Genomic DNA, 12,690 nt, shown 5'->3' with positions numbered 1-12,690 from the left:
ACTTTGATGACAAATAGGTTTTGCTATGGTGGGGTAAGGTCTTAAGTCTGTCAAAATCAGTAGTTCTCCCTTATCATATTTTCTTTAAATAGTCCACCTGTTCATTGACATATTTTAGGATGTTAATGTTACATATTCCAAATAGAGTTGCATTTACTTTTCCTGGAATAACTTGTGAAATAATTTTCCTTTGAGTTAATGAGTTTATAAAGATTTCATGTACTCATTTATTCAATTAAGGAGAACTCTCTTAGTTATTCAGACTATTTGTATATGTTACTTAATAAGTTCTCTCAGAAATACTGCAGATAGGATTTGTTTGATCACACTTTTCTAATTCCTTACAAATATTTTAGTGATGCTAAAAAATAGAGTAACTATGTAACATCATATAACGTATTGCTTCTCATTCCTGACACCAACAAGAGAAAACTACACAGAAAAACTTGCTCAAATACCTTGGCTTCAGGGTTTTGTGGAGTGCCTTTTCTTGAAAACATAAAATATAAAGCTTTTTAGTATGATTTCCAACTACAAGTTTAAATATTACTTTTTCAATAATGGAGTACCTGGGTATGACCAGTTTAATGTCACTTTCAAGATTCAAATTGTTGAGACCACAAACTTGGCTTTTGTGTATGTACAGGTACTATGTTCCCAGAGTAAAAGTAGGTGTTATGACATTGGTTTTTTGCCACAGTGGTTTTTCCGTATTTGCATATCAGATGCATTATATGCAGAATTGACTAACTTGTAATAGATTTAAACTTTACAAATCAGTTTAACAAAAATTAAATTGCAAGAAAAAAATAAATTTCTTTTTTTAGTTAAACAGCACAATAATTTTAGTGCATTTTCTGTCCTCTTTTTCTAAAAAATATAGTGAAGTACACCTTCTATGCTCTTAACTCTCTCACAGGATGCTTTCAGAAGTGGGGCAGATGGATGGAAGACTGTGACAAATGCTCATTGTAAGTTTCTTTTATACCTATGTTTGCCTTTATAAAATAGAAGTAAAAAAGTTATCAACTCCAAAACCTCCCATTTCCAGTTCAGAGGGAAATATCCAATGAGAGCTCCAGAGCAACAAATGCTCAGTCTCCTATACATTGTTCTGATGTAAGGCAGCATGGCTATGAATGCTCGAGAGGATTTAAATCAAGATTTGAAGTACAGAAAATTATTATTTGCAATAGGACATGACCAATAGGACATGACCAATGACTGTAATGTACAGGCACAATAGCTGAGGTTACCCCAAAGCTAGTTGTGCTTCCATGGGATGGGGTGATTGACAGCCCCTGTGACTGTCCAGTGCTTTGGGATGCAGCAGGTAGTAAGTTGGGTATTTTCAGAAGCTCTTTGGCCTCCATTTCAATGTGGGGTGGGTAAGAAACACAGCAGTGCCCGTACACCCCAGGCACGTTGCACTGACTGCATCTAACTGCACCTTGGAAGGATCGCAGCTCAGCTGGGAAAGTTTGGAGGAAGAGCTCACATGTACAAGACAGAGAGCTTCTTCCTTCAAACCCAACAACAATACAACTACACCTTTGCAAGAAGGCTTACAGTTCTCTAAAAGCACAAAATCACAGAAGCTCACAATCTGTGAACTGTGATACTCATTAATTTCCTTTATTTGGAAAGCCACAAATGCAATGGACAGATGCTCAATGAACATACAATGTTCTTATTCATTTGAGAGGGTGGTCAAGCACTGCTGTCATGTCAATTTAAAGATGATGCAAAGCATCAGTTTAGTAACCTCTTGCACATGAGTTTTGAACAAAGATGAAAGTTGCATGTTTGTTGTTTTCTCCTCCCTCTACCCCAGCCCCTCTCCCCCACCTGTAAATTCCCTATTGAGCAAGCATAAATATAATGCAAATATAAATTTGCATTCTAGGGCCAGAGCTACAACTTTTCACGAACATTAGGCGATAGCACAGGTTAAGGGGTGGCAGTGCTGGGGCACGTCCCACAGACGATGCCGCCAGGTGTGCAATGAGATCTGTCTCCCTCTCCCTGCCCAGCACCGCTCGGCCATCCTAGGCCTTGTTTAAAAGGAAAAGGTCAGAGAAGAGGGAGGACATTTCACTTCACCCTTGCCAAGAGGGTATCCTGCACTCCACAGAACAGGCTGACCCGAGGTGGGGGAGGAAAAGCTTGGGCGCCGTGGCTCAGGTGGACAAACTGCCCACAAAAACAGGAGACATGACTCCTGCTCAGGGGGCACTGGGTGGGCTCGTTTCGAAAATAACCCCCACTGACCTGCATTGGAGGAGCTCCAGCGGTGGGGAGGGGAGGAGAAAAAACCAAACCAACCACAAAAAAACCCAAAATCCCACAAACAACAACAACAGTAACAAAACAAAAAAAGACACAAAAAACCCAAACAAACAAACAAACAAAACCACAAAAAAAAGAACACAAGAAAAAAAAAAACCAAACCCCTCAAACAAGAAGAAAAACACCAGCCCAAGCAGCAAAGCTACAATAGAGGCCGCTTTACAGAATTGAGCGTTTTCTCTCAATTTCCTGTTGCTCCTAAGAAAAACACTGTTAAACAAATTCCTGCCAGATGGCCCACAGCGAACACCCTAAGAAAGCTGGGGGAAAGAAGGCTTTTTAAGTTGATCTGCACAAATGTCACAGTTACAATTTCTTGAAAGCAAATTACAGGCGCACGTGATTTGTTAGAGCTGTTAACGCACGCTCTCACAGTAGCTGAAATCTTAACTAGAAGTTCTTTCTAGCGCGTCTCCAGTCATTAAAGCAAATCGGAGACCCAGGAAATCTGCACGCGATGTCGCTGTCAACCCGGAGCGTGTCCCTCTCCTCGTAAGGCCTTCTCCTCCGTTCCAAGACCCCGATAGAGACTACTTTTTGTCCCTATACCACGCCGAGGGGTGAGGCAAGGAGCCGCCCTGAAGAACTGGGCGATAAAAGGGAATGTGGAAGATGGAGGGTGGAGGAGTTGTGCAACCCCCGCGGATGCCCGAGGCTGGCAGGGGTTGTTCTCGCCCCGGTGCCGGTGGTCGCCTGACCCGGAGATGGGGCCCCAGCAGAGTCTGGCTCTGGAGACAGGGAAACAACGCATTCCCACGCCTTCCGCAACCCTCCACACCCACCTGGGCGCCCGGCAGCAGCATGCAGCTCCCCCTCCAGCCCCAGAGGACAAGCAGCCCAGCAGCTCTCCATTCCTGAAGGTGTCCCGTCTGTGAGGATGCCGTGAGTTTGTTCTCCTACGGGACCCACAGCGGGTAAGGCTGCCCTTCACGACAGGGCTGCGCAGGCGGCACAGGGTGGGGGGCCGAAGAGACCTGAGGGCACGGAAAGGGGGTTCCCGGGCAGCGGAACCCTTCCCGCCCAATTAGCAAGCCATGGGCAATGGGGATCCCCAGGCGGCATGCCGGCTGGGGAAAAAAGCTATGCCAGCGAAAAAGTCCAAGTAAAAACTTTTGTAGAGCGAAGGGAAAATCTCTCTCCGTGATGACAGTGACCCGCGACCAGGCTGCAGAGTTCTGCCGTACGGGACACCTGCCGAGGGCCAGCGCGCCCCGTGGGCGGCTGTAAATGGGGACTTCACGGCACGGATACTGTCAACCACCCTCCTGCCTGCCCGCCACGGGCCAGGGCTGCGCCGGGCTACCTAGCACAGGTACGTAGGGGGTGTCCACCCACCCTCTACCTTGGGCTGCGTCGCGGCCCCCGCGGGTGCGGGGATCACGTCGCCAGCAGCCACGCCGGCAGGCGGGTGCGAGCCATCAACTTTCTCCCCCGGACCGTCTCCTCCAGCACGAAACCTTCTCTCCAGCCCCCTCCGCAGCAGCTCTCCCAAAAGAGAGCCCCCCCCGGCCCGCTTACCTCGCATGGTGTTGGCTCCCCGCTCCGCGCAGTCATGAAGCTGGGAGCCCGGGAGCCGCACCGCACAGATCCCGTCTCAACACCCGCGAAGGCGGCAGCCGCCGCAGCTCTGCTCTGCCGGGAAAACCATACCTCCGGGGCGGCTCCGCGGGGCGCGGCTCCGCGGGCTGCCCGCCACCGGGCGCAATCCTCCGGGGCGGCCGCCCCGCGACTGCCCTCACGGAGCCTCTGCGGGGGTCGCCCGGGCGGCGGAGCGGCGGCGGCTGGCTGAGCAGGGGAGGAGGAGGAGGAAAGGAGTTACGTTAGGAAAAAACAGGAAAAACACGCGGAGGCAGAAGAGAGGGGGGTGCGCGTGGATGGCAGAGCATGTGCGCTTTCACATGACAACGGCGCCCCTCAGCAGCTCCCCGGTGCGGATTTCCACTGCGCAACCACAGGGACGCGCGGAGAGAAAATGAGACCCAGTGAGAAAGCGGCAAAGCGGCTTATAGCGGGGGGTGGGCGGTGCCGCCGGCACAGCCCCGCCCGCTGTCAGCGCCGCCGCCAATCGCCGCGGCCCGCCCGGCACCGCCGCCGCGGGGGGCCCCGTGTGCCGCCACCTCCGGCCCCGGCCCCGGCCCCGGCCCCGGCCCCGGCCCCGGCCCCGGCCCCGGCCCCGGCCCCGGCCCCGGCCCCGGCCCCGGCCGCGGCCGCGCGGGGTGTGCGCGGCCCCGGGCACTCCGCGCCGCGCTGGCCCGCCCCTCACCGCCCGCTCGCGGAAACTTTTGCTCCCCCTGGGAGTTCTTGGCCGCTGGCGGGTCTTGTCCGGCAGCCGAAGCTGGGCGTGGTGGTAATCAGAAATGAGTCTGGTCTGCGGAGATCTGGGGTTCGTGGAGAAAAGTAACTGGCGCAGAAAATCAATCACTTCGTGTGCCGTTGTTAGTGGGGAGGCAGTGTCTCCGGGGAGAAAGATGAAAGCGCTCGGTCTCCCCGCCGTGACCATCATCGGGGAACCGCATTTTGCGACGAGAGTGGGAAAGTTTCGTGGTGAGTCATTTTCTCATTAAAGAGCCAATCTGGACGTCGAAAGCAGTTTGTTTTCCCTGTGTAAGACTAGCAAAAGGTTCTGCACAAACGGGTTTGTTCCACAGGCAGCAGGACTTTTTCATGACTTAAAACTCCCTCTCTTATTAATTGATGTTTTCCCCCACGGAAAAAAAAAAACCAAAAAAAAAACCAAAAAAACAAGAAGCCAAACCAACCAACCAAACAACCCCTCCAAAACTCCGGGAGCTTTTCAATTTGGGGGGGTCGGGGTCGGAGGGTGTTGTTGGTTTTTATGATTTTGAGTTTTTTTCAGCTGTGTGGTAAATCATGCAACACAACCACAGCACATCTCAGTGAATCATCTTAAAAACAAGTCCTTGGTACCAAGGTTCACAGTTCCTAACTCCAAGCCCAAAATGAAAAAGAAACCCCCTGATTTAACTGAAGTATATCCATACAAAATTATTAATATCGACCTCATAAAATGGGTTATATTTTTTATACTCTCAGGTTAAATATGGATCTGCCAAAATAGATTTGTTCTTTCCTACATGAATTATCAGACTAAGTTCTATTAGGTCTGTTATGCAAGAGATCAAAGGTAAGATCTCTTTTGTTCTGAAAAAGTTAAGATTTATTTTAGGAAAGAGGTAAAGTGAAGTGTCCACTCATGGTGCAAACTTGCAACATTTTATTTCTGGGAAACAAGGTTACAGGTTTAGAGGAAGCAGTTCTAGTGGTTAGCCTCTTTGAAAACACCTGTTTGAACTGAAACTGACAGACACGAAGAATCAGCTCTGCCAGTATTGAAAACGTCTAGATTTACCTGAACCATGGTGAATTTTAACTGCATCCACTGTAGTGAAGACGGTCAGTTAAAAATAAAAAAATTCATCCCTAATTCCTAAGATACTACATGGGGTTTTTATTCTTCACAATTGCATTTATGCATTTTATGTACTGCATGCAAAGTTGTTAATACTCATGTAGGGCATTTTCTTAAGATTTCATCCAGAAACTCTTACCAAATATTTGGTTTTTACTGTACTTATATCAGCATATCTTCCAATATCAGTTACGTGTTCTCCATCTTCACACTTCACAAGACCAGGAATTTACAGTGGCATATTTTCTTTTTAATTGGGATTTTAGCAGATGTGGTTGGCAGCAGTCAGGCTTGCCCCTGGGACTCTCTTCTGTGGATTTTCCCACCAGCCATCTCTTCAACCCATTCATCATGTTCAAAAGTTTCTGAGGTAATTGCAATAAAACAACTTTCACACATCACTTTGCAAAGCAAGTTAGGAAGTATGGGATCTTCATCTTTCTCATAATAGGTATAATTTACCTAATATCTAATATGGAATTTAAGTGAAAGATTAATGAGCTCCTGACTAGTGCTTGTGGCTTTAGAAAAGCAACTTGAGAGAGAGAGCAGAGATTCCATCTACTTGCTATATTGCAACTAGGACACTTTTTTTTTCCCCCTACTGGATACTCTCCTAGCAGCAGGAAGAAAATGCAGATGAATTTCAAGAGGAGGCAATGGCTATTTTTTTCATATTCTGAGTCTTGTTGTTCTTGTTTATGCCAATATGATTTTTAGATTTAATTGTTCTAAAGCTGCATCTTAACATCAGTCAAAACTTTGACTGGTAAATAACAAGCTGTCTATTTGCTATACAGTTCATTCAGAATACCTTACTCTCTTGCACTGCTGCATCTTTATTGGGAATTTATATTGCTTTTGACAATGGAGGAGAAAAATGACATTATTTTCTCTTAGCTTGATTTGATTTTGATTAAAAGCCTTTTTCTTTTTTTTTTTTTTTTCTGTCTACAAAACTGACATATTTTGCCCCCTGGATTTCATTTATTTTTCTCACTACCATACAGACTGGCAATTTTTATTTAGCTATTTTCAGAAGTCCTGGTAGATTTTTAGTTAATTTGTCTGTCTTGTTCTAATATATTTTATGTACAATGATGTCTGAGCTAACGTCTTCATTAACTGGAACAAGTTGTTAAATTTGAAATTTATTCTAATATTTAGGATATTATCTGCTAAGCACTAGTAATGGTGGCAGTAAAATGCTACATGTAATAAACATATGTGAGCTTAAGTGAGAACCAGGCAAATTATAAATGCTTTATTTCAAAATACAGGGCTGCTTTAAACTTTTATATGCTGAAGCAGGTTAACAACACACAAGAAAGCCACATGATCTGGGGTCATACAGGAATTTATAGAATATCTAAAAAACGAACACATATTTTCAGGAGCTAAATAAATTGAGTAGTACAATTCAGCCCACTATTCTTGTAAGATGTTAGTTATCCTAGGTTTCAAAGAGAACCTTTTCAGGTTTTTCTTATTTCAGATGAGTGCTTCAGAGAAAAAGTTTAGAAAACACCACAGAAAATGAGTTAAAATATTAAAAATAATTTGGTTTACTTTAAAATATAAATAAATATTTTATAGATAAAAAACCATATTATTGCTATTATATATTCTCACTGCAGAATAACAATAAGAAATGGCCTTTCACAACATTCACTTGCATTAGCTCCTTTTCCAAGGCTCTTTGGATGACAAATCTTCTAAGACAATATTTAAGGCCACATAGTTTTATCATTTTAATAATTTGCGATATGTTCATTAGAGCTGCAGCAAGTTATGCCTAAATTTAGTTGCTTCATTAAAAAGTACTGAATAGAAAATGGTCAAAACAAACCGTGTCAGGCAGGCCCCATTTCATTCCCCTGGTATCAATGGCTAATTTGTGTTGACATGAAAGGATGCCAGATGCATCCCATAGCCCAAATTTATTTCTTAGGTTCAATAGGAACAAAATTGGTCACAATTTGCTTCATCTGATCTGTGTCTAGCCAATACAGCTTCATTGCCAGACATTCCTAACTTTATTTGAGCCATGAGGAAGACTTTCTAATTTTTCATTTTATGACTTCTGCATGGAGTTATTGACAGACTGAGGAATCTGAGCTCTCTCACAGATTCTTCACTTCAGATTTACTTTCTAAATTTTTTCCTATTTCTTTATGCTTGAAATCAAAAAATATGCATATACACTATACTATCTTTATCTTCTATAAAGCCTTTTAACCATCAGGTAATTTTAAACTGTTTCCACAGAATATTATTTAATTCAAGAACTGTGCATTTTCTTCCAAACCAGTAAAATAGTTTTAAAAGCAGACCTATAAAGTCCTGACACAATCAGAAGCAACATTTAGCAATTGAAAATCTTTAATTATGCCAATTTAGTTTTAGAGGCTAAGCATGTAATGCATTATGCATGACAGGATAACCAGAAACTTGAAAAAGTTAAAACGAAAAGCCATACTTGACTATTTCCTCTCTCTTCTGAGATGAAAAGCAATCCCTAGCCACAAAGAAGGAATTTCAACTCCTGCAAATACTTCTTGACATTTAAAAACTGATGTTTTCTATAATACTTGAAATTTATTATAAAATTTACATAGTTGATATAAAAATTTTATTCTTACAAATGTGTTGGTTTTTCATTCTGTATGTTCTCCCCTACCCTAATGCCAGAAGTTGTATAGTGACTTCCCCTGCTTTATGTACAGTATCAGTGACTGGATCGTTTTATAGAATGTCCCACTTCAATATATCTTTGGACAAAAAAGGATACTAGCTGAGATGCTAAGACAGCATCACCTCCCCACCCCCGATGTTTACCTAAAATGTTCAGCAACTGAAAAACGATCTGTAAGGATATAATTGCTGGTCAGAGCTGGATTAACCCTAGAACACCACAAACTTGAAATTATAGTTTGGGTTATAAAATTCAGTCAGAGAAGGAACTAAATTTGACAGTAGTACCTATGCCCAAATAACCTGGAGTTTGCTCTGGAGAAACTGCAGCATATTTGAATATTGATGAAGGGAGGAGACAGCAGTGAAAGACTGTCTTCCTGCAGCAAAAAGCTTCCAAGAGGCAATGACCTTCTGAGATTTGTGTCCACCTTCTCTTCCCTTGGCAGGTCCAAGAGGTACTAACTTGTTTTGAGGCAACCCAACACCAAGAATGGTCTTCAGTGAAGGAGACAGAAAAATGAGAAGGAATATGTGGGCAAAATAAAATGCTTTGGAAAAGAAGCAAGAGACAGAAGACCTACCTTCAGATCAGTGCTTCAAATCCTCCTTCTAGCAGCCTCTGAGGCACCAGAGGCTAAAGCTCGGGAAAAAGAACCTGAGTATCTTTGAATGTGTATTGCTCTCATGAAGTAATTTACAAGCGAGGATGTATTACAACCAATGATTTTTCCGTTTAAATGGATGGTGACCTCCCAGCTAAACATTCTTTTTGCCTAATGGAAGCAGTCTGATTTTTCAAATTTTTAGTGTTGTTTCACTGGAGAAATGCAACTCACAGTACAGTTATTTTATTCATCAGGAAATTAATTAATTTTCATGTGGAATCTCAGCTTTTCTATACATATTTGTGCACTAGAGTTTTAAATTTTAAGATCAAAGAAGTCCCAAACCTTTCTTCTAAAATTGTATTTTTTTCATTGTATGCAAAATAGATCACTATTATTTCTGTGCTAATATCTATTTAGAAAATCATACTCTTTAGTATATCACAGCTGTTTACATGATTTTTTTAGATCAATCTTTCACTATGAGAAGGATGTAAATGATAAGCGTATGCTTACTTATAATTCTTTTCTGAAAAAGGTAAAATTAAGAAAAAAAATGGTGTATATTCATTTCAACATACATTATGACTGAAACTGGAATCTTGGATATAAAGCATAACAAGAATATGAAACAGCAAAATTTAAAGGGTCTAACATTCTGGGCTTTGCAAGAAGTATGAAACATATTGACAATGAGTAATTTGTAACCTTCTCTTGATGATTCAGTAATGTATTATGTTACAATAAGTTAGTATACCTGCAGAATAAGGATGGGCTGGTTTTAAAAGTTAATTTTGACTAAGCATTTTTAAAATTACTGTATTCGGTGGTTTTGAACTGAATAATACATATTTCTTTCAAATTTTCACTCAACTGAGAAATGTTCTGGTTTCAATATTTTACCCTTCTTGTGGCTTTTGGGGTATTCATATCTAGTGTTCTGTTCTAGACTAATCTCCCTTGCACATCGAGTCTACCTCTGCATGCCGCAGCTTTAGCTGTAGCTCGTAGCAACAGTTACAGTTAAGGATGCTTAAGAGCTTCTATTCCAAAGCAACTTTTTAGTTTCTTCTAACTTTTTTTTACATTTGTTCTTTGTTTCTTTGTTTCGTTCTTTCTTTCTTTCTTTCCTGACTGAAGGTATTTATAGAATGACCTCATAAAGAAAGAATCTTTTCCATCATGGAATACCCACCTACTACATGACAATACTCCTGAGATATATACAAAGCTTTTCTTATTTTTTTCCCTCTATGTTTGTAAAGAATAATTAAAAGATATCCATAAAGAACCCCTGCCTATTTGCAATTTATATACTCCAAACAGTTTGAAAATGATATACATCAGTTACCTCCTACTTTTACAGGGAAAAAATAAAATTACTTTCAACGCAGCTGCCTTTAAAATTGATATCCGAAAATACACTTATTTTCAGATAGTTGGAAAAGCCATGCTTAAACACTGTCCCAACACTAAGGCCAGGGATATTCAAAGTGCCTATTGTTGGCCTAGTTTTTGGAAGGAGATGGAAATAGAATCAGTCTTTTTAAAATACACAGCCTAAAAAGCAGATTTTTTTTGATGTTAAAGCATATCTTTAAAGAGAATAAAAGAGCCTACAGATTGCTTACCCCTATTTTTGTCATGGTACATTTACAGTCCAATGCAAAGTAAACAAGATGGTTACACTAGATAACAAAAACAGTCTCTGAATGCAGAAGTGACTATCCATGCTCCTCTTTCCTTAAAAAAAGCTCTTTCTTGTATAAAGGTTTTAGCACCACTTTAATTCTTGCAGTTAATTTTTCCTTCCAGTTCATAGGCCAATCCCAAGAGGGAAAAAATGTCCTCAGCTGTACCCCTTATACAAGGCAGGCAGATTTAGCAAGTCTTGATCTGAGAAAGTACTAATGCAAATACTTAAGATTAAACGTGTGGTTATGTGCATTTCTGAATTAAAATCTGTGTCAGAACGTTTATTTAGCTACAATTCTGATATTAAGAAAATCTTTCCATGTTGGCTGACCTAATACACATAGCAGCATTATTTTGAATGTTCCTTTTGTTTTATATATTTTGAGTAAGCTACATAGGATATGTATATATTTGCATGAGAGACATAAACTAGCTCATAAACATTACCTGCTTTATTTTCAAGATTATTTTTGCTATAATTACTGTGATAAGATATGACTGTGACTGAGACCAGGTGATACCTTCTAGATACAGAGATACAAAAGCTCTGAACTACTCGTACTTGTGAATAGATATGCAAGGACAAGCTCTTATAAGATATATTTGAAACTAATAAATGCTAGTATAAACCGTGTTCTTGGCACATATGCCAGCCCATGCTATTGTAGTGTGTCACTACAACATAAAGGTGGTCAACACTTAAGTACCTCCAGCCATATCTGGCTCACGAGTGGATAAATGCACAAGTTGAACACATATAAGCAAGATCAAGGAGTTAATGTTCTTTAAATCTCAGGTCTCCAGGATGACTAGTTGCACGTGGCAAACTGTGAGTGTTCTCCACTGGTATCTTCAGCTTAATCCTAAGAACAGGAAAATGTAAAACCCACTAAGACATTGTGTAGCGTAAAGAAGTGAGTTAGCTTTAAATGAAGTATTTTTGGTACTGGCAACACTCAAGTTGTGATAGCACGGAGCTTACTCTGTAAGAACTTTATTCTGCTACGTGGGCAAGTTCAGCAGCCTGTCCTGCACTTCATGCTATTGTGAAGTAGCTGCTACACAATATTTTATGTAATACTTCTTGTGCAGAAGGTATCCAACAAAGCAGAGGCACATGGCAAAAAGCACTTCACTGGGCTAGAGCTGCACTACACCATATAATGTAATAAAATATACTTCAAAAATGTAATAATGTATGTTATATGCTATAATACAATACACTACAAAGTTTATTATATTATATTATATACACTACTTAGTTTATTGTAACAACTTTTACCTATTCATTATATCATTTCCCCTTACTCAGAACTTTCCTGCATGAAATGTGGCCATTCTTGAGATGCTTTGAGATTGATCTTGAGATTCTTTGTCAAGAAAAAAACCATTTACATGACATGAAAGAAATGAAGCATTTCTGAAGGAAGGCTACCTCACTATTTATAATGAGACATGTCTGCCAATGAAAGGTAAATCTCCAAATACCTACAATTATTGCAAGACTCAGGTGAAATTAACAGCTTCAAGACTACTGCTGCTAATAGGGCAGAGTAAAAATCCATCGTGTCTTCTTTACTTTTAATGCCAGTCACAACGACAAGATCGTGTGTCCCCCAGGCCCATGGTGGGTTGCCACTGCATTGCAGGGAGAAGGCTGATGTGTCAGAACACATTAACTTCCTTGGCAGGTGGGCAAGAGACGACTGTACAAAGAAGTATTAGGCCCAATGATTAAGGAATATGAAAACATAACAGTAATTTCAATTAACAGATAAAATATTGAAACACTTGGAAAATATTCAAAAAAGAACAGCAGGGACACATTTTTCAAAAGAGTAAGAATAAGAAATAAAAGAAAGGGTAAAACCCCCATATTCACAAATTAGGGATTTTAACCCAAGATTAGTTTTA

The 12,690-nt window shown here is 41.2% G+C and overlaps 1 protein-coding gene and 1 long non-coding RNA gene across 2 annotated transcripts in view; one reads left to right on the top strand and one right to left on the bottom strand.

Annotated features, from left to right (window-relative positions):
• RORB (RAR related orphan receptor B) overlaps positions 1-4,330 on the bottom strand; it is a 144,947-nt gene extending 140,617 nt beyond the window's left edge. Inside the window, exon 1 of the mRNA XM_051789417.1 lies at positions 3,868-4,330. Coding sequence (XP_051645377.1) covers positions 3,868-3,874 — 7 coding nt within the window. The 5' untranslated portion in view covers positions 3,875-4,330. The remainder of the gene's footprint in view (positions 1-3,867) is intronic.
• A 254-nt stretch (positions 4,331-4,584) lies between these two features.
• Positions 4,585-11,160, top strand: LOC127471966 (uncharacterized). Its single transcript, XR_007904811.1, has 3 exons — positions 4,585-4,893; positions 6,046-6,149; positions 8,923-11,160. It is a non-coding gene; the product is annotated as an uncharacterized LOC127471966 (long non-coding RNA).
• The last annotated feature ends 1,530 nt before the right edge of the window (positions 11,161-12,690 follow it).

This window comes from Manacus candei, unplaced genomic scaffold (assembly GCF_025592945.1).
Source record: "Manacus candei isolate 608988 ecotype Guabito, Panama unplaced genomic scaffold, ASM2559294v1 h1tg000027l, whole genome shotgun sequence".
Classification (NCBI taxonomy): Eukaryota; Metazoa; Chordata; class Aves; order Passeriformes; family Pipridae; genus Manacus; species Manacus candei.
Note: the sequence above shows the minus strand (reverse complement) of the source record. Positions and strands in the feature narration are given on the sequence as shown.